The sequence below is a fragment of the Python bivittatus genome, unplaced genomic scaffold (genome assembly GCF_059951505.1).
Source record: "Python bivittatus isolate LINGU-HERP-01145 unplaced genomic scaffold, Pbiv_v1 ctg000800_np1212, whole genome shotgun sequence".
Classification (NCBI taxonomy): domain Eukaryota; kingdom Metazoa; phylum Chordata; class Lepidosauria; order Squamata; family Pythonidae; genus Python; species Python bivittatus.
The window spans coordinates 385180-412676 of NW_028277105.1; the positions used below are offsets into that span (position 1 = coordinate 385180).

A 27497-nucleotide genomic window follows, 5' to 3' on the forward strand; every position below is an offset into this window, starting at 1 on the left:
CCTATACAGTGGCAATTCAAGCAGCAAAAAAGTAATATTTTGCTGCCATGATTGCATTGGCTAAACGCTACTTTTTAAAGTGACTCGCTCCTCTTTAGGAAAAGATGTGTTTCCAAGACCATCTCAAAGGTCTGTATAAAGAATTCTTGCAGCATTGGGAGGACCAAACTGCTGACTTGAGAGGAGCTAAACTTCAGCTGGGCAGGGTCTTGTCTTGTGAAGGAATCTGGGATCATTTTGAGTTTGTCAGTCCCAAGGAAGTAGAAAGGGCCCTCTGCAGAGTTAGCTCTGCCACATCTCAGATTCCTGTATCTCACAGCGGGTTAAATTCCCCATGAAGTGGCATGATATTGGATCCAAGCAGTAATCAATGCCTCATTGGCATTGTTTTCATCACTTCTGAAGGAGGTTGTAATGTACTCCTTCCTCAAGAAGGTGTTGCTCTGTCCGATTGTTTTGTATAACTATAGTCTTGTTGAGAACCTTCTCTTCCCTTTCTTGGAAAGGTTGTGGAGAAAGTGGTACCCCTATAACTGTAGAGGACTCTAGAGGAAGCAGATGATCTGGATCGCTGGCAGTCAGGGTTCAGTCTGGGATACCTGGTCACAATACATTGGTTGTGCTTGTGGATGATCTTTGGAGAGACAGATCAGGGAAGTGCAAACCACCTGGTCCTCCTTGATCTCTCAGCTTCTGATACCATCAACCATGATATCCTTCTAGACCAGTGTTTCTCAACCCTGGCAGCTTTCAGATGTGTGGACTTCAACTCCCAGAATTCCCCAGCCAGACTTGCTGGCTGGAGAATTCTGGGAGTTGAAGTCCACACATCTGAAAGCTGCCAGGGTTGAGAATCCCTGTTCTAGACCATCTCCAAGGGACTGGAGGGGGTGGCACTGTTTTGCATTGTTTCTCCTCCTTCCTGAAGAGGTGGTTCCAGTCAGTTATGCTGGTATGTATAAAAAGGGGTTAAAGCTGCAATAACCAAAAGTTGCATAACCCTTTCAGACTGTCCATGCCAATTACCTGTGAGAGGCTGAAGCTGCCATAACTAAAGATGAAGCTGGCACGTAAGCAGAGGACAAAACCCAGGAATCTTATCCAAAAGATCCTTCCTAGGAGGTAGATAAGAAGGAAACAAGTCCTTAAGGAAACAAAGGAAAAAATGTGACCTGAACCAGACAAAGGAAGTTGGGCCTCAGCACATGGAAACCCATCCCCTCCCCCCCCCAATCCCATCAAAAGCTACCAGACTTGTAAATTAACAAGGCAAGAGCAGCTGCCAGGCTCGTGAATCAACAATTCAAGGACTTTGGGGGATAAAAGGGGTCCTGAAGCCCACCCACTCTTTGAGTCATCTTTGGATCCAGACCTGGCCGCTTCCCTCCCTCTAGCTAGTGCCCCGCAGCCTAGTTGAGAAGGACTTGAGAAGGCCTTGGTAAGTGTGGATGAGTGTGTGCGCACATGTGAGAAAGAGCAAATGCACATTGTAGCCCGGAAAGTTTTGCTGCTACTTTAAATTCACTGGGTGACCATGTGCTCCAGTGTTGGTTGGCAGCCATTGGGGTGTGTCCCTAATTACTTCCCACCTGTGGCCCAGGGCTGTGTCTCTTGTCTGCTCTCTGGAAAGCCCAGGTGGAAAGCAAGGGGGGCAGACAAGATCCCTGTGCCTCGACAGGCTGTGAGTGAGTGAGTGACCCCAAGCTGAAAGATCCCTTCAGGGAGGTAGGTAAGAAGGAAACCAAAAAGAGTCACCTGAACCAGACAAAGGAAGTTGGGCCTCAGCACATGGAAACCGCACCCCTCCCCTCCCTCCCCAATCCCATCAAAAGCTACCAGGCTTGTAAATTAACAAGGCAAGAGCAGCTGCCAGGCTCCTGAATCAACAATTCAAGGACTTTGGGGGATAAAAGGGGTCCTGAAGCCCACCCACTCTTTGAGTCAGCTTTGGATCCAGACCTGGCCGCTTCCCTCCCTCTAGCTAGTGCCCTGCAGCCTAGCTGAGAAGGACTGAGAAGGACGTGGATGAGTGTGCGTGCGTGTGTGAGAAAGAGCACATGCACATTGTAGCCAGGAAAGCTTTGCTGCTACTTTAAATTCACTGGGTGTCCATGTACTCCAAAGAACCTGTGGTGCCTCAGTGTTGGTTGGCAGCCACTGGGGTGTGTCCCTAATTACTTCCCACCTGTGGCCCAGGGCTGTGGGTCTTGTCTGCTCTCTGGAAAGCCCAGGTGGAAAGCAAGGGGGGCAGACAAGATCCCTGTGCCTCGACAGGCTGTGAGTGTGTGAGTGAGCGAGTGACCCCAAGCCGAACCTGGGAGTGCTTGTAACAAGCCCCAGGACTGTTTCCCGCGGCTCTGAAAAGTGAGGTCCCTTTTGATAAAGACACAAGGAAAGATACATAGGTAGATTCTGTAAATGGTTGCTTGCTGTTCATCTCTCTCCTTTTGCAGCCTTTTATCCCATTTTCGCCAGTTCATGTTTTAAATGTCGGCTGGTATTTAACAAGTAAAGATCAAGCTCTATTTTTTGCTAGCTTAAGTGAGGGCTATGTGTACTTGGCCTAATCTGGATAGGATTGGAGGGTCCCGGGGGTCAACTGGAAATTGCTCAGAGTAATTTTCCAACATGGAGAAGCAGGGCTAATTTACAGAATGCTGGGACCCATGAAATTTGGCAAAGTTATGGCCGCTTCAGCCCCACGGCGCCTCCTGACTACACTTCCCAGAAACCTGTAGGTCGCATTGGCGCAAGGGAAGATGGGAGGGGCGTATCCCTGCCCTCTTTCCTCCTTCCCTCCGGCCCCTGCGCCCAATCAGCTGCCGGCAAGGCCCGATGGGTAAGCGGCCATTGGCTGCTTTGGAACCCAGGCCGAAATTTGAAATCTCTTAATGGCGGTGGCCGGTGAGGGAAGGACGGGGTGGTTCGGTTGCCTCTTTGTGAGGTAGGGCTGGCTGGGGGGTGCCGAAGGTCAACGGGTGAGCCCTCTTCCTCTCTGGAGGGAGGGGGCCCTTGGGGACACGCCGGGATGGGGATGGGGATGGAGCTGGAGCTTTCCTTGCGGTCCGCCTCTCCCTTCTCTCTCCCCCTCCGTTCTGTGAGTCAACCGAGGAGGAGGAGGCGGCAGCTCTCCTGAGGATCGTGAGGAGAGGGAAAATATCTATCTATCTATCTATCTATCTATCTATCTATCTATCTATCTATCTATCTATCGTAAATGGTTGCTTGCTGCGCATCTCTCTCTCCCCCTCTCTTTGCAGTCTTTTATCCCGTTTTTGCCAGTTCGGTTTTTAAATGCCTGCTGGTATTTAACAAGTAAAGATCAAGCTCCATTTTTTGCTAGCTGAAGTGAGGGCCACGTGCACTGGGTCTAATCGGGGCGGGATGGGAGGGTCCTGGGGGAAAACTGGGAATTGCACAGAGCAATTTCCCAACATGGAGGAGGAGCAGGGCTGGGGGAGAGAAAGGGGAGATAAAGGGGGCTTTGGGACTGTCCATGTCCCCTCGGGGCCCCCGCTGTGACCAGGGAAGCCTCCCCAGCAGCCCTTGAGCAGAAGGACCTGTAAGATGCTCTCCCCCCCAGGTGGGCCCCCACCTCCAAAGACGGGTCCCCCATCCTAGCTTGGCCTGAGACTGCTGATTACTCTTCCTATCCATCTTTTGCCCTCAGGGAGCACCTGGGCCTATGACTTGAACATTTCTATCAGGCAAATGATCCGATTCCATACTCTACGCTGTTTCTGCCCCTCTGCTTGACCCCTCCAGGGAGTGACCCAGGTCACTTCCCCATGTGGACTTTGGCCCAGTTTTAGAGCTTTTCCTGCTCTGTTTCCTGACTGGCCGGCTGGGAAGTGGGTGGCCCAAGCAGGTCTTCCTCTGCCAGATGGTCGTCAGGGTGTTAAGGGGGCATTAGAAGCCTAATAGAGAAAGGTTTATAATTTTTACCCACCTCTCTGAGTTTTCCTATCAATTGCAGCATCAGTTTGATTTGGGCCTTTCTCAGGTGTTTGTCACAGCCTGTTTCGTTCCAGGTTTCCTCTGTTCCGTCCAGGGAATGTTTGCTTCTCCCCAGTTTTTAACATTGTTCCCTTTAACAAGCTGGCTGGATCAATGATAATTGATCAGGGTTCCATCCCATGAATCTTTGATTCTCCCCAGTTTTTTTTTTAAACATTTATTCTTTAAGAAACCCTCCAATCTGACCATAAAAGGAACAATAATTCATCTCCGTTTCCAATGTTGACAGAAAGGCAATAATTTGATTTGCAGAAAAACTAGTGAAGGGAAAGTGAAACTCCCTCTTTCTCTCTTTCTCTCTCTTTCCCTTGGCGGAGGAGGCAGCGATGGCCACCGGAGTGTCTGTTCTGGTTCTCCATGAAGAAGCCACCTGCCCCATTTGCCTGGACTATTTCCAGGACCCCGTGCTCATCCCGGAGTGCGGCCACAATTTCTGCCGCAGCTGCTTGACCCGCAGCTGGGGGCAATTGGACTCAGGGGCTTCCTGCCCCCACTGCAGACAGTCCTTTTGGCCCCGGAACATCCTTGCAAACAGGCAGCTGTCACGGGTGTTGGAAGTCACCAAGCAATGTGGCCCTTGGGGTGAGGAAGGAGGGAGCTTCTGCAGGATGCACTGGGAGCCCCTCAAGCTCTTCTGTAAAAACCATGAGACTCTCATCTGCTGGGTCTGTGACCGATCCCGAGAGCACAGGGACCACCGGGTGATTCCTCTGGAGGAGGCTTTCCAGGAGTATCAGGTAAGAATCAGCCTTGATGGGAAGGAGGAATCACTGGAGACCTGGAGCTGCAAGAACATGGATTGATTTCATTGATTGATTATGTGCCATCAACTCATTGTCGACTCTTAGTGACCATGGAGATAGATTTTCTCCATGATGATTTGTATCTAACCTGGTCTTTCAGGTGCCCCCATCGTCACTGTAATTGAGTCCATCGCGTTGCTGTTGGTCATCCTCTTCTCTTTCCTTCCTCCTTTCCCAGCATGGATTTAAAAGTGTTAAAAATTTGCCTGTTTTCTATTGCCCTAGTTACAAGCAAATAATTTGCTTATATTGCTTATGGCTATTTTATAGTAAATAAATTTTTTAAAGTTTAATATAGTTATGCAGTTTGTCCTGGGAGATGGCTTGGAGGAAAACTGAATTTTTAAACTCTTATTTCACCTTCAGCAGTTTCTGAGTCTTAATGTTTTGTCAGTGAAGCAAGGGAAGGGCCAAGGGCTTGTTGGGCTGTGCTTAGAACACCAGTGAGCCTTAATCCGGCTCTGCTTTGGCTCCAGAAGTCTGAGATCTCATCACCAAAGGTCAGCACTGTCAAAGATGAGTCAAGGTTGCAGCTCTGAATCTTCCCATCTTCCTGAGTTCTCTCTGGGTGGCAGGGAGGCATTTTTAAAATGAACTTCAAGATTTGCATGCCTCTGTCTAAATTGCCCCCCTCCATCTTATTTTTTTAGAGGTCTAAGGACCTAAACAGGCCAACCTCCTTCACCTCCCATCACCAGTTCCCCTCAAAGAGTACTTCTGTATTTCAGATACCCTGGAGATTTCTTGAATCTGTGATGGACTGAAATAGATGATTCATCATGTACAAACCAACATTTCTAGCTTATTTTATTTCATATTTTATTTTATTTTATTTTAACTTGTAAGTTCTGACATACCCAGCCAAGTCTACTGATTATATGACATCAGTATCAAAGGGCATTTCTGAATGAGGTCTTGATCATGCAATCAATCCATCTTATGTATGGAATGTAATAAGAGTCAGTGAACATGATGGTTCATTCAGGATCCTCTCATTTTTATCCACCACTATTTCCATGTTCTTCGCTTTGCTCCCAACATATTTTGGTTGGGGAAGCAAACTATGACACTTGTTCAACAATAAGGTTGATCACATGGTCAAGGCTGCAATGTGCCCAGCAACTCTTGGCCACTTAGCTTGCTGGGGGCAGGCCCCTTCTCTCCCAGTACTTGGGCAGGCCCCCTATTGCCATTTGGGCTTTGTCCATAGACCCCTGGCTTCTGCAGGGGCATTGGGCTGGGTAACACCTGACTGGAAGGCACCAGTCAGGCCCAGCATAGCATCCATATGGCCAAGGAAACAACGCTCTCCAGAAAGAGCAACAAACCCCTTTTTGAAGCACAGTTGAACGCTTTTTTGAAAGAGCTCTGGATCTGTGTTTAAAAAATAAGATTAGCATGAAGAAAGCTCTAATTCTGCACTGCAGAGGAGGCCCATTGAACTGGGGAGAGAGAGAGCCAGGTTTGCCAGCTTGGAGTTGCTGATTCAGTCACCAGTGATTCTCTTGGCACTTTTTCCAGGAGGGATTTCATGTTTCATGCCAGGTTTTATTAATTTGGGGAGTGCCATTGACTCTACCTCCTGGAGTAAATCTGTCTATATGTTGCTAAGAGGTGACATTGACTTGATGTAACTTCATCAATCCATTTTCCCTGCTCCATGGGCTACTACTGAACGCAGCCAGCCACAGCTGTGAGAATAGGAAAGCAACGAGGACAAGAAGGATTATAATTATTAATAATTAAACTTGTATGCAACCCAACTCTCAGTGACTTAGTGGCATACAACTATCAACCAAAGAAATTACAATAAAATAAAATACATGGGACCAGATTACCTGAGGGACCATCTCATCCCCATTACATTGACCCATCCCACCTGGGCAGGTAGAGAAGTTATGTTTTGGACGCTGTCTATGAAAGAATTTCACTTAACAGATCCCAGGATGAGAGCCTTCTCTGCCCTTGCTCCTACCCTATGGAACATTCTCCCTCCAGAAGTGAGGCGGGCCCCCACTCTTCCGGCCTTCCGAAAGAGGTGAAGACCTGGCTCTGCTAACTCATGTGGAGCTCAAGGAAGGGTAACCAATCCCGAGGGTGGTTAGCACCCTAAAGACGCTCCCAGAGGTTGATAATTTATATCATCTATTCCTTGGATTATATTATTTATTTTTGATTACTGTTTTTATTGTATTTTAATTGGTTTTTTCTCTTATTTATTGTAAACTGCCCAGTGTTGCTCATTGAGTGAGATGGGAGGTGACTAAATTTGAAATATAATAAATACATAAATAAAACATTAAACACTCTTCATCACCAAAGGCCTGAGTGAAAGAGGTTTACTGCAGTTTATTACCAAACTAGCCATCTTTGAAGGCGATCCTTCATCAAACTATGATCTCACTTGTAGAAATGTAAAAGGTTTCTTCTTAAACAAGAAGAATTACGTTTACCTTTATCCTTTCTCTCTGCCCAACCAAACCTCTGAACTAGGAGACTGTGTTTATCCCACGATGTGCATCAGTACACATAGTTACACCCACTGTTACATATAGTTACACACGTAATTTAGATGGTGGCACAGTGAGTTCCATTCAGCCTCCAAAGGGGAGCGGGCTGCCTTTGTATCCCAAAATGGTTCTTCCTGAAATAGAGGACTCCCACGCAGCCATCCAGTGCCAGCCCTGGCATTCCTTGGACCCACTTACTTGCTCTCTCCTGCTTCACCCCACACCTCGCCTCTGTGCCTGCAATTTTTGAAGAGAGGCGTAGCACTCTTTCAGGCTTTGAAATGTAATTAGAATTAAATGAAAAAGGAAATGGCAGTACACTGCATTTTATTAATATTTTCATCACATCAAAACGTATTACTCATTGGCATCTTTTGAAGGTACTCTTGTCTGAGGAGTGGATAAATTCATGGAGGATATCTCTCTGAAAGGCTCTTGGTCTTGAAGAGTCCCTGTAACAGGAGCAGCAGGCTTCCCGATATATGATTTATTGTTTGTTTTGTTAATGTATAGATTGCCTTTCCTTTAGGAGTTTAAGGCAGCATGCCTAGCACAACTCTTGAGAGGTAGGCAGGGGTAAGATGGAGTCATTGGCCCAAAGTCACCCAATGAGAAGGGAAAGAATGGCAGGAAAGGGAGATGCCTTCGTCTCCTGGATGGGGCACTGGAGAAGCATCAGGTGACTATTGAGAAACAAAATGTTGGCCTTGGCCTGATCCAACAAGACTGTTCTTTGGGGTCTGCACTCCAGGTTGTTGAGGGCTCCATGATGATCTTCTTCAAGAAGAACAGCAAATATACAAAGGTGTTCCTGGGAAAGAAAATCCGGCAGTCTTTCCTTCTCCACCTACGTAGCTTCCAGACTGCAGGCTACTCAACTTCTGCTCATTGAGATTTAGATTAGATCCTCCTTATCAAAATCAGGGAAGGTGAGCTGGGAAAAGGAATCTGTTTCTCCATAATAACTTTATAGCACTGTGGGACCTCTTGGTTACTTCCCTCGGGACCGTCGACCTTCAACTTTCCTCTTGAAAGGGAAATACTCCTCAGGGGTGTTGAAGAAATTTCGGGCCTTTTCCTGTGGTCCTTCTCCCTCTCCTGCCCAAACAATAATTTTGCAACACTGTCATTCTGTACTTGTGAAAATGCCTTGCTTGATTTAATTATGAAAGTGTTTAAGTTTTCAAACATTCAAGGCTCAATTTTTTTGATTGTGCCATTTAAAAAGGAGCCTCCCCACTTGATATTTGGGATCTAAGAAAGAAAACACTTAGCTCCAGTTCCTCTCCCAAAAGTTCCTAAGTGTAAAATTGAAGCATCTTAGAAACAATTTGGATGTAAATCTCATGGGAATAAATTTGTTTTCCTTCCCCATTCTCCTTGCTATGTGAAAATTAATAGCATGAGATTTATTAAAGCAATCTATTTGGTAAAAAAATTGCCAAGTAAAGAGGTTTTTATTTGTTGAGGGGGGAGATATCCCTAAAAGAAGCATCATATTATCAAACGGGGTTTTTCCTGACATGTAATTCTTTACAGGAAACCTCAAAAAGAAAACAAACTCAGAACCTATATTTTCTCTTCAGATCAAAGTTGGGGATTGCCTGAAGGCTCAGAAGGAGGAGAAAATAAAAATTGTTACATATGGAAGAAACACAGAAGAAAAAACGAGGGAGATGCTTGTACGTATTGATCCAACGGTGATCAGCTTCTGGGCTAATAGGCCATGGCCTGTTTGTCAGTAATGCTTTTCCTAAGAAATGAACCCATCCTGAATCTGTTTCAGAAGAAGAAGGAAAGTTTCTTTCAGTGGGATCTCCCATGGATTATTTATCAGAATTGCTTGAATGAGTCACAGCTGGGTTAAGTACACATATCACATAAACCATGGTTTATAAAATGGGCTGATAATATTTCACTGAAAAATGTGAACTCAAACTTTTTTCCATCTATGTTTTGGAATGCCCTGATGTCCCAAAAAATATTCATGAAAGTTCATTTCAAAGTGGAACCTTTTTTTTGGTTTTTAGAAACCTTTCCCCCTGCTCTCGTTGATGTCAAAACGGTTGCAAAGTCAAAAGGGTTTTTTTCCTAAGAAATCCTCCCATCTCAATTCTGGACTCTTCAGTGAATCCATTTAATTATCATAATAGTTATGACCTTTGCCTTTTCCATCTTCTTGTTCTAGGACCTAATCAAGAGAGAGAGAGAAAACACAGTGGCTGAATTCAGAAAACTACGATGCTGGTTGGAAGAACAGGAGAAGCTTCTGCTGGCCAGAATGGAAGAGACAGAGAAGGAGATTGTGGCAAGAAGGGATGAGTGTCTGGCCAAACATGTGGAGGAACTTTCCTCTCTTGATAATCTCATCCAGGAGATGGAGAAGAAGCAGCAGCAGCCAGCAAGCAAACTCTTACAGGTAAGGCATGAAGCTGAGATGATGGAGTGGTGTGGACTGAGTTAGATCCACCATAGAAATACCTTTTTGACTCTTTCCATGGAAAGGAAATTGGAAAATACAAAGACTAATGGCTAATATGTCAGGACACATAATTCAGAAAAACCAGGGCACCATGGTTAAGCACCGCTTAATGAGGGATTTTCTGGTCCCTATTGTGGTCATAAATCGAGGGCCACCTGTACGAAGGTTAATGGCTACTATGTCAGGATAGATAAATGAGGATACCCAGAAACAATAGAATTCAAAATCTCTAAGCCCTTAATGCTTTTAAGAATCCCTGTTGGGTTCCTATGACCCCTAAGGGATGTGTTGTAAGCCCGTAGTGGTTTTCAGAATTCCTCCTTAGGGTTCCTAAGACTGCTAAGAGATGTGATGGTGGGTGTTCTTTGGAGGGTCTCCCCTCCTGTGGGTCACCCTAATCTCCAGAGCAAGGAGAGCCCCCCATTGAGGGCCTTCTGCAAAGCTGTACCACCTGGGTTTTCCAAAGGGCCTTCAGAGATTGATTCTAAAAGCATCAGTGCAGGATTTCTTTCTATTGTATTGATACATTATTATTTTTTTAATATTATTTTCTTTTTTCTATTAAGTTTCATTATATGCTGTATACCATAAAGTGTATAATTGAGTTGCATTCAGCTGGGGTATAATTTTTCTAGAAGAATAAATTAAAAATTAATAATACATAAAAGAGGTGAATGGCTGGGGAAAAAAGACAAATGGGGTGGGGTTTTATAAAAAAAATTGAGATACTTTCTGTATGTCGGTTTCTGTGTGGTTGTCCAGAAGATTCACTCATTTATTTTGTGAATTTCAGAATTAAATTCTCTGCACAGGAAATGGCTCCTTTCAGTCTTTGTCTCTTTTTCTTTAGGACATTGGAAGCGTCTTGGAGAAGTAAGTGAATCCACCCTCTTTCTTCTTTATGACCCCAGAGATCGGCAGCTCCTCCTGTTATGTCCCATTTTGGAAAGCTCTGTTTGTCTTTAGCAGTAGTTCATCTTCAATATTGGTAGCAATTCAACTTAAATATAACTTATTTCAGGACTTTGTAGATATTTCCTCAGGCAACCTCAACACAATATAATTAGCAATATTTGATACAATTAATTATTAATTATAAAAAACATCATTTGATACTAAAATATTTGTCCCCAAGGTTTATCACTCATTTTCATTATCAAAATCATTAATCGTTTTTCCATCTATCTCATTTTCAGTGAAAAAAACATTTTCTATAAGGAAGTATTTTATACTTCCTTTAAAAAAAAAAAAAATTAATCCTTTCTGCAGTTTCAATTCTCAGTTATCTCTACGATATCCAGAATTGAACGGGATGCATCTCCTTAGAATCCTGATGTTGGAAAGGGCCACGGAGGCCATGAGATCCAACCCCTCATCTTTTGCAGGAGTCCAAAGTAAACCTTCCATGGCAGGGGGCTGTCCCGCCTCTGCTTGAACCCATCTTACAAAGGGGATTCCCACCTCTCTAGATATCTAGAAGATGTTGGCAGATCAACCACGATCCCTCAAAATGCAGCACTGAGCACTGGGGAAAGACTTATCTGGGTGGACTGACCGCTTTGCTTTCCAAACAGGAACTTCTCCATTTGCAACAGAAGTGAAGCAAAGTGGGATGATCCTCCATGGATTAAGAGCTGGGTGCTGCTTCGCAACATCATATTGTAGAGACAGTTTGCTCAAATCTGATGAAGCGAAGCAGGAGGCTTCCCTTCAGAGACATGAACAACCTATTGTTGGTTCTGCAGTCAACATCCCCTGTGAGTCTTCTCTGCTCAAGGCTAAACATTTACTTTCAGTCCCTCTTCAAACGATTATTTCCAGCCAACTTGGTTTCCCTTCTCTGAGCCTCTTCCAAACTCCTTTTTAAAATGTGATGCATGAAACTCAACCCTTCAGCACAGAACAGAGTGGAAGTAGCACTAACCCTGATTTGGAAACTTTGCCTCTCCTCATGCATCTTTTTGTGTTAGATCATACTGCTGATTCTTATTCATCTTCAGTTTGTACTAGATAACCCACTGGTTGGGCAACAAAGCAGTGGGAGCGGGAGCTTTGGAAATCACCATCACGCGACCATGGTGGCGCAGTAGTGGCCACAACTTTCCCAATGCAACTGGTGTGAAGATCCTTGAAATTTAAATTACACAGGAGTAATGGGTCCCAGATTTTGTAAGCATTTCTTAAGTTAGTGGATTTGAGGTACCTTCATTCAAAAGTTTCTGTGCTATGATGCACCGTTTTGGCTAATTGAAGATTACCAACAGACAGGAGAGTTGCATATTTATCTTCAATTCCTATTTGGCCACCCTTGCAAGTAGTAATTGCACTTGTCTCTATTAAATTTCACAGCATTACTTTTAGTTCATCAAGATTAGTTTGAATGTTATATCTTACACTGCCTACCTCACCCAATTTAGCCTTTTTCAAATTTGGTAAGATCCAATCCACTCATTTGTCCAAGTGATTCACAAGAATTTTAAAGAGTAGAGGGCCCAGGACTGAAACTTGGTGGCCTTCATTTGATCCATCAGTTAGCTTGATGAGGATGGATGCGTGCAGTTTTGGGCCAGCTATGGATCCACAGGGTTGCTATGGTGCCCAGCCCATATTTAATTAGCTAGTCAATTCTCTTGCACAATCTGATGGTTTAGAAAGCTTCTATTGGCAGGATGATAAAGAACGTTGTTTCCCTCTACCAGGTATCAGCCAAAAAAACCACTGGAGAATCCGGTGGCTTTTCCTCTAGAACTGAAGTGGACAATCTGGGATTACAGAGATATCAGTGTGTTTCTGAAAGGCATCATAAAACAATTCAGAGGTAACAAAAAACAGCCGCAGGGGTTTTATGCTTGATGATATTTTGATCCCAGAACATCAAAGGGAGATTCTCTGTTAGTGTCAGGAGGGATCAAAGAGGGACAGATTTCAGGGTCAGTGGAAGAAACACCTTCATTTCTCTGTGGAAAGGGCTTTGCGTCTTGGACACAAGGAGGAAGAACAGGAGCTTTCTGATTTCTCTCCTTAAAGACATTCAAGCTAAAAATCGCAAGCTTTAGATAGTCACGGTTGACAATTTCCCTTTCTTTACCAAATCCACCTGCACTGATCACCAGGGAAGCAGAATAGGCCTTATCTTGGGGTTCTGAGTCTGAATATTTGGCAGACAATTAGAGCTTGGAGTAGTATTTTAATAATATTTTAACACCGATGACATTATGACATTTAGCTTTCCTTGTTCCTTATTCCCTGATTTGAGGCCAGGGAAAGCAAAGAAGACTCTATCTGTAGGGAGGCCCTGCTGTTGATCCAGTTCTAACGGTGAGACGCTGAATCTCTCCTTTTTCTTCCCCAGATACTCTGGAAGTTGGACTTGAACTGCAGAAAGGTAAATATGAGTTTTAAGAATCTCTCTCACTTGCTATTTTGAACTCTGATGCCAATAACATTAATAGAAATAGAATAGAGTAACAAACAGAAAAATATAGGATCAGACACCTTAAAGCTATGAAGATCCAGTAAGGGTATTCGACAAAACTGAAGTCAGCCTCAGCATAGAATGAACTATCTGGACAAGTGCAAAAACGTTGGGCCGGTGCTGAAATGAGCACAGAATTCCTGCCAGTCCAATAACGTTGTCCTCTTGTTTTTGAGCAATAATGAATGCGAGAATCCTTCCAAGAGAAAAGAATCCCAAGGTGGTGGCCCCTATTTTTTCATCTTTGGCAGCCTTTGACCCCATTCCAGCTCCTCCACATTGGTGGGTGTGATCGAGAAGAGGCTGCCATTGGCTGCCCTGAGCACCTTCCTGACTTCCCTCCAATAATATGGGTGAGCTGTGCTGCTTCCTGTTGCCACGGAGTGGGGTACGCTTTTCCTAAGACGCTTTGGTGCCAAAAGCAGAGCTGAGCCCTGTTCCTGCCGGCAGCTAGTAAGAAGGCAGAGCTAGACAGGGCTGTCCTGGATATTTTGCTGCTGACGGTGGACTGTCAAAGGGGCTTTCCCTTCTGCCCCATGAGAGCTGCCCTGTAGAGAGCTGGTGGCTTCTGGGAGCTTCTGATGTTCCTCCCTAGAGACCTGGACAGCCTGCAGATTATGGCTTCCTCAGCACAAAGGAGCCACAATCTGTGTCTGTGGGGTGTGTGTGCCAGGAGTGAGAAGGGTTTATGAGGTTTTGGGCTGCATATCCTTTGGAAAAAATTCTGAATTAGTACTTTGACCCTTGCAAGAACACAGCATCCTTGGGCTATTTATTAAAGCAGCCAGAGGTGTTTCACTCTCCTGTATTAGCCTGAAACATGGTGTGGCTGATTAAGAGTCACAGTGGATTCCTTGAAGAAGTAGCATCTTTTGTTCTTCATTCTGACTAGGAAAGGTGGAAAATTTTAGGCTGCTTAAAAAATTAGTATGGAGGCTGTCAACTCATGTGAGATCAAAAGCACTTCTTCCAAATAAATTTCAAAGGTTGTGAAGGCTGAGAGGGTCATGAACGTTAAAAAGGTTGCCCAACTGTTTCTCAGCACCAGACCTGAGAAAACACTCCCTGGATTTATAGGGTTTGTACTTTGCAAAGAGTTTGCTCCTTGATTGGTTTTCTACTTCAACATTACTATTATCAATCTTCTATGCAGTGTGTCAAATTCACTGCCTGACTAAATTGGTGAGAGACCGAGTCATTGGGAGCAGAGGAATCAGGTCCTGTTGGCCAAAGCAAATGGCAAAATGGAGCACCAGGAAAATGCCCAGTTGCCTCCATCTTGTGGTCCATCAACATGATGAAAGTAAAGGTGCCTGGTTCCTACACAAGATCCCCCCGTTTGTACGTGCATGTGATATCATGATGTTCATACAGAAAGGGCAGAGCTTCATCACACTTCCTTTCCATCATGTGCCCCAGTTACCTCTGGAGCACCCCTCTGACTCTGCCAATTCAGGATTGAAACATGGCAGCCTCTTGCTCTGCCTGATCCCCTGGATTAACACCCCAGGAGGAGTTCCTGTTCACATCTTGGCCCTCCCAGGAACTCACTGAAGGCAAAGCCAAACACTCTTTACTCCCAACCCCGTTCTTCCCACCTGCAAGATGGAAGCAAATGAGACTGAGGGGAAGCATTGCTGGGAGAGTGTGAAGCAGCAGGAAGAGTTTGAAGAACTCAGCAAAGTTTAAGTGTTGCTGGAAAATTGGTGACTCTTCCAGTCCTGGAAGGGGTGCTTGGAAGCTGAATTCCTTTCAGAGAGGAGGCCCTAGATTTGATCTATTGGGAGTCATGAGTCAAAACAGACCTGCAACTGAAGCTCTTTTTCTTCTCCTTCCTCCTCTTCCCCCTTACAGCAAATGTAATTCTGGATCCAGACACAGCCCATCCTGGCCTCGTCCTCTCCGAAGATCGTAAAAGCATCAGAGCAGTTGTTGAAGATCAATGCCTTCCCAAAAACCCTGAGAGATTTGAAAATTGGCTATATGTCCTTGGCTGTCAGGAGTTTTCAACAGGGAGACATTTCTGGGAAGTCACTGTAGGAAAGAAGGAGGAATGGTATGTAGGGGTTGCCAAAAAGTTAGTGAACAGAAAAGATTACATCAATCTTTGTCCTGAGGAAGGGATCTGGGAGGTTGGGAAATGGGCAAGGAAATACAGGGCCAACATTCCCCCAAAATACCCCAAACTGCCTCTGACTAAGAATCTGAAGAGGATCCGAGTCTCTCTCAACTGTGAAGGGGGACAGGTGACCTTTTTTGATGCCAAGACCGCAGCCCTGCTCTACAAGTTCTCAGAAGCTCCCTTGGCTGGAGAGACCCTTCTGCCCTCCTTCTCTCTGAACAATGATGACTGGCTGACGCTCTCTCCCTAAAAGTGGGGACATACATGGAGAAAACTCTGGAAAAATCCGTATTTGCCAAGCAGTGATCTCTGAAAGCCTGTAGAGCAAATTTGCACAGAAATAAATACTGCCCTGAATGGAAAATTGGCTGAGGGGAGGGAATATCTTTCCTCCTACCCAGAACCTATGTCAAAACTCTGGCTCATGAGGACCAGAGGGACCAGATGGATTATCTGCATCTTCTTATAAATGTTTTGAAGATGAAGTGATACAACCTTTGCAAAAACCGATTAACTTTAATTTGGAAAATTACTAGAAAATTGGAAAGGAGCGAATATTGCTTTAATTCATAAAGAAACACAGGATCCTATTTTCCCAAATAAATGATCAGCCAATTTGAACCATGACTACAAAATATTTACTGTGGTTTTAGCTGAAAGAATGAAAGGTGTTTCAGGACTTTATACCTGAAAATCAGTGTAGATTTCTACCTAAAAGAGTTGAGGGACAATATAAGAAATATTCTTAATATACTAGACTATTTGGAAGAAGATAATGGAAAACTACCATGTTGATATTTCTTGATGTGGAGAAAACTTTTGATAATTTGAACTGGTTTTTTTTGTTTAAAATTTTGGAAGAACTAAATTTTGTAGGTAAATTTATTAAATGGGTAAAAGTGATACATATGTCACAAACAGCACAAGTTCTAGTCAACCAAGCTCTGAGGACACCCAGCAGAAATAACTTCTCTACGAATCTCTCCATCTAATGGCCATGCTTATTATGCTAAACTACTTATCAAAAAGAAAATATAAATGCATATAGTATTAATAAATGTTAAGAGTAGTGATCCAAATTAGTAATCAGAACCATGCATGGAATGGAGCAAGTGGAGAAGGAGAATTTTTTCTCTTTATCTTGAAACACCAAGAACAGAATCATTCAGTCAAGCTGAATTTGCTACTTCGAACTAATACCTTGAGCCAAACGAGACAAGCCACCTTGGTGGTGCTATAGGTTGATATTGCTATAGGTTGGATTTGGTATTGTTGCTCTGTGATAGAAGTGTTTAAATCACTGAAGATTCCACATGATTTTTAGAGATATACCGTGCCCACCCACACTCTGTAGCACCTGGCCACGGCACCCGCCCATAGGCCTCACCTCCTGGCCTGCTTGCCTTGGACTCCCACCTGTTCCCACATTGCGCTCACGTGAGGTCCTCACTTAATGACCCGCATGGTCCTGGGGTTACGATGGCAACCAGGACTGCTGGGATTGCTGTTGCTAAGCAATGGTGTCAGGTGACATCGCGCTTTACAACCACATTGTTTAGCAACGGAAATTCCAGTCCCAATTGCCATCATAACTCGAGGGCTACCTGTAAAAGTAATAAATAAAACACATGCACTTATGTTGAGAAGTGTCCTAGCATTGAAAATTTCTTTTCCTCAAAAGTATCAGTTCACAGACTTTTACCCAGCGTGTGGATGGCCGGTTGATCTGTACAAACCAACCATTCTAACCCTAACCCTTTGTAAAGCCAGCAAAACCCTGACTGGATTTGTTTATCCCTGATTTGTTGAATAAATCATAACTGGTTAGGTTCATGCATCATACTAAGTGATGAACCGTGGTTTTACAGACACCACTCAGACAATGTACCCAGCCATCACCAACCAAGTCAGATGACAGCTTCGCCCAAGGTGTAATCCCACCCACAGACATTTCAGTCAATCTGTTCTTTGGCCTTTTTGTATTTTAATTGGCCTTTTTGTAATTTAATGGTAAAGCAAAATTAGTCAAATTTGTCCTACCTTTTTTCTTTAATGCTCTTGCGTGAGACGCGATAGAGCTCACCAGTTTACTGCATAATTGGCTACTGTTGAAGGAGAAGAAGAATCCTGGTTTGGCTCTGCCTTTAGCAACATGAAAAACTCGCAACTTTTGGGGAGAGCTGCAGCTTCTCCCTTCCAGCTAGCATGGAAATGTTGGGAAAATCTGTGATTGACAGCCTCCCCCCCCCCAAACACACACAGGGCAGGAGCATGGCTGGAAAGATAATGTTGATAAAATCAGGAATAGGCAAAGTGATGCCCTCCAGCTGTCTTGCAATACAGCTCCCATAATCCCTGCCCATTGATCGTTATACCTTAGACCAGTGTTTCTCAATCTCAGCAACTTGAAGATGTGTGGGCTTCAACCCCCAAAATTCCCTTAGGGACTGCCTTAGGCTGATGGGAAGTCAAACTGAAAACATCTGGGGAACACCAGGTTGTCTCCTCTGGTCTAAATCTTAGGTCTCTCACTGAAGCTTGATTTACATGTTGTAATAACTATAGTTTAGCCATGATTTTCCAAATGAATCAGAAAAAGCTGGCTTCACACGCTATACTAAGCCACAAAGCACACGCTGATTGAAACAGCTCTTCTGACTAGGAACCCAAAGCAACCTTCACACTCAAGTCAAGATGCCCCAACCCTGTTCTCATTCTCCAAAGTAGTTTGACACAAATTCACCATCATGTTATCCCTGCTAAGAAAGGGAGCTGAACAAGTACCAAGGTCGCTTTTGCTTCATACATATAAACCCTTTTGGCAATCCTTCAGCAATTTTGTCTGGGCTTGGAAGTTAAGCAAGGTTGGGTGGTGTGCTGAGAATTTGGATGGGAGAGTGCCAGAAGACCCCAGGGCTTTAGAATAAGTAGGAAACTGGGGGGTGGGGGGGACATCATAGGAGAAGATAAGGGCAAACTCCTATACTATGCCAGAATAACTTAATGGACATGCATGCTGTTCTTTACAATGAAAGTAACCAGCATTCTGGTAACTAAGATCTTTTGACAATACTTAAATCCTGGTTGTTTGCCATGGTAGCCAGAGGACTGATCTAAGCTGGTTTGACTGCAGAGCTTTAGAACCTGGCATGCGTATAGCCTGGAGTAAAGGAGCTGACGTGACACTGGCAGGAGTTGCGTCCTATTTCCAAACCAGTGCAGAATCCCTCAGAGGAGGCACGCTGAGATGTGAGTCAGCACCTTTACTGGAGAAACCCCCTTGATTCCAACAGAAGGTCATTGTTAGTTAGCTGAGATGAATCTGGGAATCTTCCCTATCAACCTTGCTTGGGGGGAGGAGGAGGCAGACCTAATGGGCTTACTTCCTGATTGGCTGATCGTCCCTCTTCCTGTTGGCTCCAATGGGCAGTTCCCATAGACATGTTGCCTATATCAGCCTCCCAATATGGTCTTACCTGTTTCTGAGCAGCCTGTGGTTCTTTTTTTGGGGCGGGGGGAGTAGGCAGTCTCTTCTCCTTTATCTTTGCAAAAATTATTTATCTTTAAAGGGAATCTCCTGTTAGTAACTCAGGGTGGGCTGATCCAAGAAGGGAAGTTCTCTTCCCCTTGGAAGAGGCTGAGATTGAGGCCACTTGTCCCAGCTGCTTCAACTACTTCCTCAACCCTGTGACTCTGGACTGTGACCACAGCGTCTGCCAAGGCTGCATCAGATGGCATGGGACAGAGTCCTCCCTGGTGGCCGCCTGCCCTCAGTGCAATGCTGTGGTGCAGCCTGAAAGTTTCAAAGCCAACTGGCAGCTGGCCAAATTGGTGCTAATTGCCCAAGAGCTCAGTGAGGAGGGGAAACTGAACGTTGCCAGAGGGAAATGCTGCAAAAGGGACGGGGAACCTCTGAAACTTTTCTGCCAGGATGACCAAGCTGCTGTCTGCATCTGGCATCTGGAAATGCCAGGAGATGCTAAAGGAGGGGAAAGAAAAGCTCCTAGCTTTCAAAGCAGAGGCAGAAAGAGAAAGTCAAGACTTGCTTGTAAGTATCATTATTGATGAAGTGAAAAAGGTTCCTTAATCTGGAATCAGTATCTAGAAATGCTGAATATAAATGACAAACATAGCTCTGAAACTAAACTTTCCTAGGTAGAATGCCCAACAGTTAGTTCCACAGCTAATGTTCACAAAAGTGCACTTTGAGGTTGGGTCTCTGTACATCTTGAGGACATTCCTTCCTTGTTCAATATTCACTTGATCCCCAAGTGCCCTTCCAAAGGAGTTCATAGTTTCTTGATGCTGGAAAGATCATTTGTTCCTGACCCTAGCTATTTCCCTTTTCTCTTCCTTTCCTTTTCTTGCTCTAGAACCATGCAAAAACAGTAAAGGGGAAAGTGGTGGCTGAGTTCAGACAACTACGTCAGTTGATGGTACAACAAGAAGAGATTCTGCTGGCCCAGATGGAAGAGGTGGAGAAGGAGATTCTGGCTAAGAGACAAGAGTGCTTGGCCAAACTCTCGGAAGAAGACTCCTCCCTGGAGGGTCTCCATGGAGACCTGCAGGAGAAATGTCAGCTGCCATCAAGTGAACTTCTGCACGTATGGCCTGGTTCTGGAAGAACAGGAGTTGCCAATCAGTCTGCAGGCAGAATAATTGTTATGATTGTCACAAGGGCTTTGTGGGCTCTTTGGTCATGCTCCAAAACACAGGATTTCTTGGGAAAATAGTGACCCAAGTTTGTTGTACATACTTCTATTTGGGGTTCTCCAGGGTTTGGGAGTTCAATACTGAAGAAGAGATCAGTTTTTGGAGATGTTTTTTCTTGGTTTCCATTGCAGCTTCAGCACAACATTTCAGAACTGGAGATTGTTTTGCAGGGTTTATAGTCCATATGGAATTTAAATTCCGTGGGATTGGTTGATGGTTGGATGCTTCTTGGGAAGTGTCAGTTAACTGGTGGTTGGAAAAGTGTTAACTCTACTCTGCTGGACCAATTTCAATATTTATTTTTTCCCTGCAGTGTCTTGGAAGCATCTTGCAGAGGTGAGTAAAACTTTTCATAATGCCAGGATAACTCTTCAGTCGTGCCCATCCAACTGAAGATAATTTAAAACCATGCTCCTAATTTGAGACTCAGTATTTTGGAGAGAGTGTCTTTTGTAATAATGTTGCCTTATATCTCCAAGGATAGCATTGACCCATTTTTAAATATTTACCATGTTTCTGCAAGTTCAACTCCAGGTAATTGAACTGTACAAAGTTCTCGCACTACACAAGACCTGATCATTCATAGCATTGATTTAATTACGTGCCATCAAGTTGGTGTTGACTCTTAGAGGCCACATAGATAGATTTTCTCCAGAAGGATCTGCCCCCAGCCTGGTCCTTTAGTGTCTTTCAACAGTCCACCCATTGCTGCTGTAACTGAGTCCATCCCCCTTGCTACTGGTCCTCCTCTTCTTCTCTTTCCTTCTACCTTTCCAAGGGTTACAGACTTCTCTAGGGAACTAGATCTTCACATATAAGGTATCTGAAGTGGAATAATGTGATCCTGGTCTTTTGTCTCTTGAGTGATAACTCTGGGTGGATTTATTGGGTGATCCATTTGTTTGCTTTTTTTTTTTGGCTCTCCATGATATTCTCAGGAGTTCTCTAACACCAAAGTTCAGAACAGTCAATATTGTTTCTATCCTGTTTCTTCAAAGTCCGCATTAATAGTACACACATACGGAACCAAGGAATTTCATGTTTGTGCATGTGTATATATAGAGAGAGCGAAAATGTTTATGTATGTGTAACGCATACATATTTTAACACTTATTTGACAGCATTTCTCGAAAGATACATATTTTATTTTCATTAGGAAAATATCTAGCCTAATTCTGTACTTTATATTATATCGTGCTTCAATGTTACTCTCTCAAAAATGCTTAAGGTCTTGATTCTGTATTCAGGGCAATATTTTTGTAGCTCTTAAGGAAGGAGAGGAAAGATAGAAATGTTATGTTTATCCTCCTACGCCCTCCTCTTAGAGCTGCTTCTGTGGATTAGTGGAAATGCTTGCATGGGCTGTGAAGGATCCCATGATTGCCAAGTCCTGTGGACGTTGCTACTCTCCCTCCAAGCAAGACTCTGTATTTCAGTGGGTGATGGTGGGAAGATTTGTCTCCAAGATGGTAGATCTGACTTTTCAATAAGCTTCTGGAATTGAAGGGCTAGACATAGTCACTTTCTTTTTTTATTTCCTCCACTAGGTGTGAGACTGAAGTAATGGCAAAAAATATTATGGGTTTTGTTCCTTCCCTGAAGTGGAAGATTTGGGACTTTGATGAACTAAGTTCCTTTCTAGAGGGTATCCGAGGTAGTGATTAAGAACAGCGCCCTGGATCTTGCCCCTGGCATTTCATTGGTTAAAAATAGTGTGGGAAAGGCCCGGGTCAGCCCTAACATTAGCAGAAAGGGGAGATTTCAGGGCTAACAAACAGGAGCTTTTATTTCCCTGTTTCTGCCAAAGCAACACAAAATTGCAGTTGCTCCTTTTTAAAATTACTGCTCAAATGGTCCTGAATTTTCTGCTTCAAATGAACTCAAGCAGCTAAGATGGCTCCTTGACAGGTCTTTGTCAATTGTGTGGTCTGGGTTCCTTCCTAGAAGCTATCAGAGGTACAGCTGCCTGGAGTTAAAGAAGGTTCTTGTGTTATCCAACAGGTTATAGGCATGATGGTGTGATGCTAAATATGCTTTTTTCTTTTTCAGACATGCTGTTATCTGGGCTTCAGCTACAAAGAGGTACGTTTCAAATCCTAATGGATAGAAAAGAGGCCATTGGGGAGAATGGGTTGGATTTTTTTCTATATTATCAATATCTGTGCCTCTTATCTACTCTACAGTAGCGGTTTCTGTTGGTTTATCAACAACTATCTGTTTTACCTGGGGTGTAATTTCCCCCCAACACCTTCTCAGAGCAATGAGAAGTTCTAGCAGTTTGGCAATTATTATCCCAACTTGATTTCCTCTTTAAAATACAGCATCCTCTGAAAGCTTTTGATATTTTGTAGGGTACGAGTAGAGCAGAGATTATAGGAGGAGAACTGTGTTAGTCTACAGTAGCCAAAAGTCAGGAGTCTGGGACCTTCAGAGATAGCCTGAAACCTTTTGCTATACCTTAGCTCAGCTGTCTCACATTCAGTTGTGCTGGAGTAGTGTCTTTATTCCAAAACAGCTATTTTGAGTTCTATAATGGAATGTCCTAGAAGGTTAAATGTTCTGGTTGTCCTTGTTTAGAGTTGTGACATCAAACTTGTGTCCATTAATTTTCTGGGGCAAAGCGTGGCCTGTTTGTTCTCGGTAAAAGCCAGAAGTAACTGAAGGTCGCTCTGTGTGTGATGTTGTTGGGGTCTATGTAATGTGGGGGCCAGTCAGATATCTGAGTTTGTTATAGGATCTGATTCTCATGTTAGCATCATTGCTTTTGTTGCTTGTGAAACTCTGCTTCAGGCTGGTCCATGTGCAAGTATGGGCCTGCTGTCTGGTGCTGAGAAGGTGCAGTGTCACTGTCTAGTATGGGCTGTAGCATATGTTGACACTGGTGATGAGCAGCGCAATCAGTTGAGCAAACACATGACTTCATATATTCTGCTTTTCCTCCGGCACAAGGCAGTGTACATAGTACTGACTTCTCCCATTTTTATCCCTGTATCAACAACTACCCTGAGAGATAGACTGGGCTGAAGGAGAGAGCAACCAGCCCTGGAGTGAGAAGTTCCATGTGAATGTGGACTTGAACCTGGCACTCCCTGGGCCTAATTCAACAATCGGGTTGTTCTCCTGTTCTAATTTTCAAATGGCAGCTAAAACCCACCGCATCCTATGAAATTGCTGGGAAAGAGGAAGTCCCTTTGCTTGTCCTGATACATTGCAGAGCTCAAACACAGCTCTTTTTAGTCTCTGGTTCGACTTATACTTTACAGTATCTTTGTGTACAGGCACCAAGCTGATAGCCTGTTTAGATGGAAAGATTCAGATCTATTGAAGTCTTCCTCTGAAGACTTGAATAGATGAGTCTATTGGAGAAGGGTGGCCAATAAAGTGAAATAAATAAATAAAATAAATCAAGGAACCCCTGAATACTGACAAAAAGGCACCTGTTGATTTTACTGAGCCAGTAAGGAGCATCCAGCAGGATTTGGGCAGCATCAAATCTCTCCTGTCCAACCCCTATTCACACTATAGGAAAAATTTAGTAAAGGCAGATGTCTCACCTGGCTACTTGCTAGCAATCTTGAAAAGGATTGCTTCCACAATTCTGCCTTCAGAAGTCACGGGATGATGGTCTTCAATGATCCGCTGTCAGAACGACTGAACTAGGAACAGCTCTCTGGAATATGAATCTGAGGTACTTTGTAGGTCCAAATCAGCCAGATTTTGTAGGATGAATCTAGGAGGACCAAATCCTCTTCCTTCCTCTTTCCAAAAAGAGCTATAGCATATGAATATACAGTGGTACCTCTACTTACGAACTTAATCCGTTCTGTGACTCTGATCGCAAGTCGAGTTGGTCGCAAGTCGAAGTAAATTTTCCCATAAGGTTCAGTGTAATTACCGTTAATCCGGTCAGGGGCGGAAAAACGCCCGCTGACCACGCGGCAGGGCGGAAAAACAGCCGCGGACCACGTGGAACGGGGGGGGAAATGGCCGCGGACCACGTGTCAGGGGCGGAAAAACAGCCGCGGACCACGTGGAACGGGCGGAAAAATGGCCGCGGACCACCTGGAACGGGCGGAAAAACGGCCACGGACCACGTGTCGGGCGGAAAAACAGCCACGGACCACGTGGAACGGGCGGAAAAATGGCCGCGGACCATGTGGAACGGGCGGAAAATGGCCGCGGACCATGCGGAACGGGCGGAAAATGGCTCGTAAGTCGCGAATTCGTAAGTAGAGGTAAATTTTTGGGGCTGGAGCTGATTGTATCTTGAAAATTTCGTAAGTAGGGGCGTTCGTAAGTAGAGGTACCACTGTATATATATATGTTAGCTTTTTGTCTTGGGTCTTGAATGGTGAATATAACTGAAATTTGGATCATGGCTACAAAAAGGGTGTTTTCCTGTCCTGGTCTGGATGCTCCAACTTTTCCTGAGGTTTCAGACGTGCTCTCTGCTGGAACATTGGCTAAGAGACTAAGCTGAAAACCAAGAAGTCATCTCAGTGACCTGTGTATTGGATGGTCTTAGATGAGCTGCTCTCTGCCAGCTTTCATGCCCTGACCTGCAGCGTGAGAGATACTAACCACAGCTGGATTCGTCCAGGCTGAGCTGCAATATGGTTTGGTTGGTTTGGCTAAAGGGGCTGTATGAGTCCAGCCAACTATGGCTTGTTCAACCACTATGATTTAGTGCAGTGATTCTCAATCTTTTTGAAGCTGCTGCCCCCCTAAGGAACGGAAAATTTTTCAACGCCACCCTTTGTGAAAATCCTGTAATTTAGGGCGGGGGGGGGGTTACTGAATTATAAAAGGCAAAAATTTTAAGTATTTTTTTTCAGTAGACTTACACACCAAATTTGTTCGATTTAACTCGATACTTTTGCCCTGGAAGGTAATTGCATTCCTTTTATTAAAATTAAAATGACTAATGCAAAAAAATGCTTAAATGCTCTTTCTCAAAATTAATAATTCACGACCACGATAAAGAACTAATAAGTGCACTTACCTAGCCGACTGGCCAAATAAACAATGAAAGTAAATCGAAACTGAGGGGAAAAAACAGAAATGAAGTGAACGAAAAGCAACTCAAGAAACACGGGTCAAATCAAACATTCATATTGAAAGGATGCTCAACGCACACACTGCGATTAATTGCGCGGGAAAACAGCTGACGCATGCGCTGTGCTGGTTGGGATCGGAGAAGAATCGTAGTGTCGAGTTCTTCAAGGTCAGCCTACCTAGAATACAAATTCGTCTCACCATTCTTAGAAGTGCGTGAGGGCAGCTGTCGCGTAAGTTCGTTTTATTGCTGGTACAAATGGTGTAAACTGGATAATCGATTTAATAAATTTTTTGGGGAGTTTTAAAATTAAGTTCGAATGCCAAAACATGCTCATCGCCCCTCTACCACCCAAAACATGCCCACCGCCCCCCTACCGCCCAAAACAAGTTCACCGCCCCTCAGCATCCTCCCACCGCCCCCTGGGGCGGTACCGCCCCCGTTGAGAACCAATGATTTAGTGTGATGTAGGAAGGCGGCCACTGACTAATAACACTGTTCATGAGGATAACTAGATAATGGAAGCAAAGTCCTTCCAATGTGTAAAGATATTACATAGAAGTTAGGAGATTTTGAAATTGGGGAAGGGCCTCCATTCCCAAAGTAAGTCCCTTTCTTCAGAAAAGGAAGGATTTCTTGTAGACCAGCCTTCCCTGACCTGACAGTATCCAGACCTATTTGAAGAAGTCCCAGAACGGGCCATGTTTGCTTGGAATTCTGGTAACTCTAGTCCCAGAACACCAAGAGAGGTGCCAGGCTGGGCAACACTGCCCTAGAGTGCCAACCTCAAGCATTCCCTCACCTGCCTCTCTTCCTTTCTTTTTCTTTTCCCTCACCCCAAAGAAAATGTAACTCTGGATCCCGACACAGCGAACCCTTGGCTCGTCCTATCCGAAGACTGCCGAAGTGTGAAAGTGGGAAAGGAGGCCCAGTGCTTGCCCAGGACCCCCCGAGCGATTCGACCCCTGTTTCTCCGTCCTGGGACGGGAGGGCTTTGCAACTGGGAGACATGTCTGGGATGTCAGCGTGGGAAGGGAGGAAGCCTGGTGTCTGGGGTGGCTAAAAGATCAGTGAGGAGAAAGGAGGAGGTTGAATGTGGCCCAGAGGCTGGCATCTGGTGCATTGGGAACTGGGGAGGGGGTTACTGTGCCTCAGACCCCCCTGCGTACCCTCCTCTGGTCCTGAAGGAGAAACCCAAGAGGAACTGAGTGTCTCTGAACTGTGAAGGGAGACGGGTGGCCTTCTACGACGCTAACACCGGTGTCCTGCTCCACGTATACTCCGGAGCCTCATTCTCTGGAGAAGTTCTCCTGCCCTCCTTCTAAGTGGATGATAAAGCCCGCCTTATAATTTCTCCTACGGACAATTAAAAGGGGGTTGTGTCCCGTATATTCCTTTGGCCTCAGGATAACCCACAATGCTATTTTATCTCACTGAAGTGATTTGGAGAACCTGGCTGAAAAGCTCCAGATGACCAGGAGGGGGTAGCAAAATATTAGCTTCCTGTGCTTCTCTGATGGCACCTAGTGGTCATCTGGACTTCAGAAGAGTCCTAGGCTAATCAGGCTAGCCAGTCAGGTGGCCAGTCCTTCCTCCTTCTCACAACTGTCTATAGACACTGCAATCTGACTGCTTCTGTGTCCATTGTGAAGCAGCCCCTCACGTGCAGCAATTTCAGAGGGCAACAAAAGATGGAAATCTTTTCAGATAATGAAGTATTCTTGTAATGGGATAACAATGGGAGACTGATGCTTGGAAAGGAAAATGCAGAATAGAGGCTGGGTTGCCTGTGTCCCCTTTGCTGTATAGCAATGTTGCTGGGAATTATGGGAGCAGGAATCCAACACCTCTGGAGGATACCAGATTGCAGGACAATTGACATCTATTCTCTGCAAAAGGGAATAGATTTCCCCCCACTCTGCAGTGATTGGGGCTCCTCCTTTCATTGGCCTTCTTTCTCCATAGACTTCGACTCCAGGGACAACGAGGCATCTCTTCTCCATTTCTCCATAGAAAGGCCACAGAAAGAGCCTCAGCAAAGGGTGTATATTTAGAGGCATTTAGACAGGCTGTGTTGGGCCATCAAACCAAAGAGAAAACATAGGAAAGGACTATTTTGGTTGGATAGAAGGATGAATTTCTATTTTTACACTGTAGATTTTCTATTTTATCTGCTAAATAAATCCACTTGCTGAGCTGTATTTATCTTTTTGCAGAACAGGTTAGGTTGGAATGTATTCAGTATTTTGAGACATGGATACCCACAATAAAGATTTATTGAACCAATCCGCTATGAAATCCTTACCTTGTTCTTCATTA

At 44.5% G+C, this 27497-nt stretch overlaps 1 protein-coding gene and 1 pseudogene across 4 annotated transcripts; both read left to right on the forward strand.

Moving 5' to 3' along the window:
• Nucleotides 1-2853: 2853 nt before the first annotated feature.
• On the forward strand, nucleotides 2854-17183 carry LOC103056835 (zinc finger protein RFP-like). Of its 3 annotated transcripts, none has more exons than XM_088128683.1 (8): nucleotides 2854-2944; nucleotides 4338-4754; nucleotides 8917-9012; nucleotides 9519-9749; nucleotides 10663-10685; nucleotides 12512-12630; nucleotides 13165-13197; nucleotides 15142-17183. In XM_088128683.1, the coding sequence occupies exons 2-8, from the start codon at nucleotides 4344-4346 to the stop codon at nucleotides 15657-15659; spliced, it is 1431 nt and encodes a 476-aa protein (XP_087984809.1). In that variant the 5' UTR covers nucleotides 2854-2944; nucleotides 4338-4343; the 3' UTR covers nucleotides 15660-17183. The 3 variants fall into 3 exon arrangements, with proteins under 3 accessions (XP_087984809.1, XP_025032099.1, XP_087984810.1); XM_025176331.2 differs by having other exon boundaries at nucleotides 2860-2944; nucleotides 4335-4754; nucleotides 15142-17182; XM_088128684.1 differs by having other exon boundaries at nucleotides 2899-2978; nucleotides 4342-4754.
• Nucleotides 17184-17258: 75 nt separating this feature from the next.
• On the forward strand, nucleotides 17259-27457 carry LOC112542752 (E3 ubiquitin-protein ligase TRIM7-like; annotated as a pseudogene). The gene is made up of 9 exons (XR_015793501.1): nucleotides 17259-17293; nucleotides 18979-19224; nucleotides 19340-19457; nucleotides 19783-20141; nucleotides 20436-20458; nucleotides 21448-21557; nucleotides 21641-21776; nucleotides 22124-22204; nucleotides 26022-27457. The product of XR_015793501.1 is annotated as an E3 ubiquitin-protein ligase TRIM7-like (transcript).
• The last annotated feature ends 40 nt before the right edge of the window (nucleotides 27458-27497 follow it).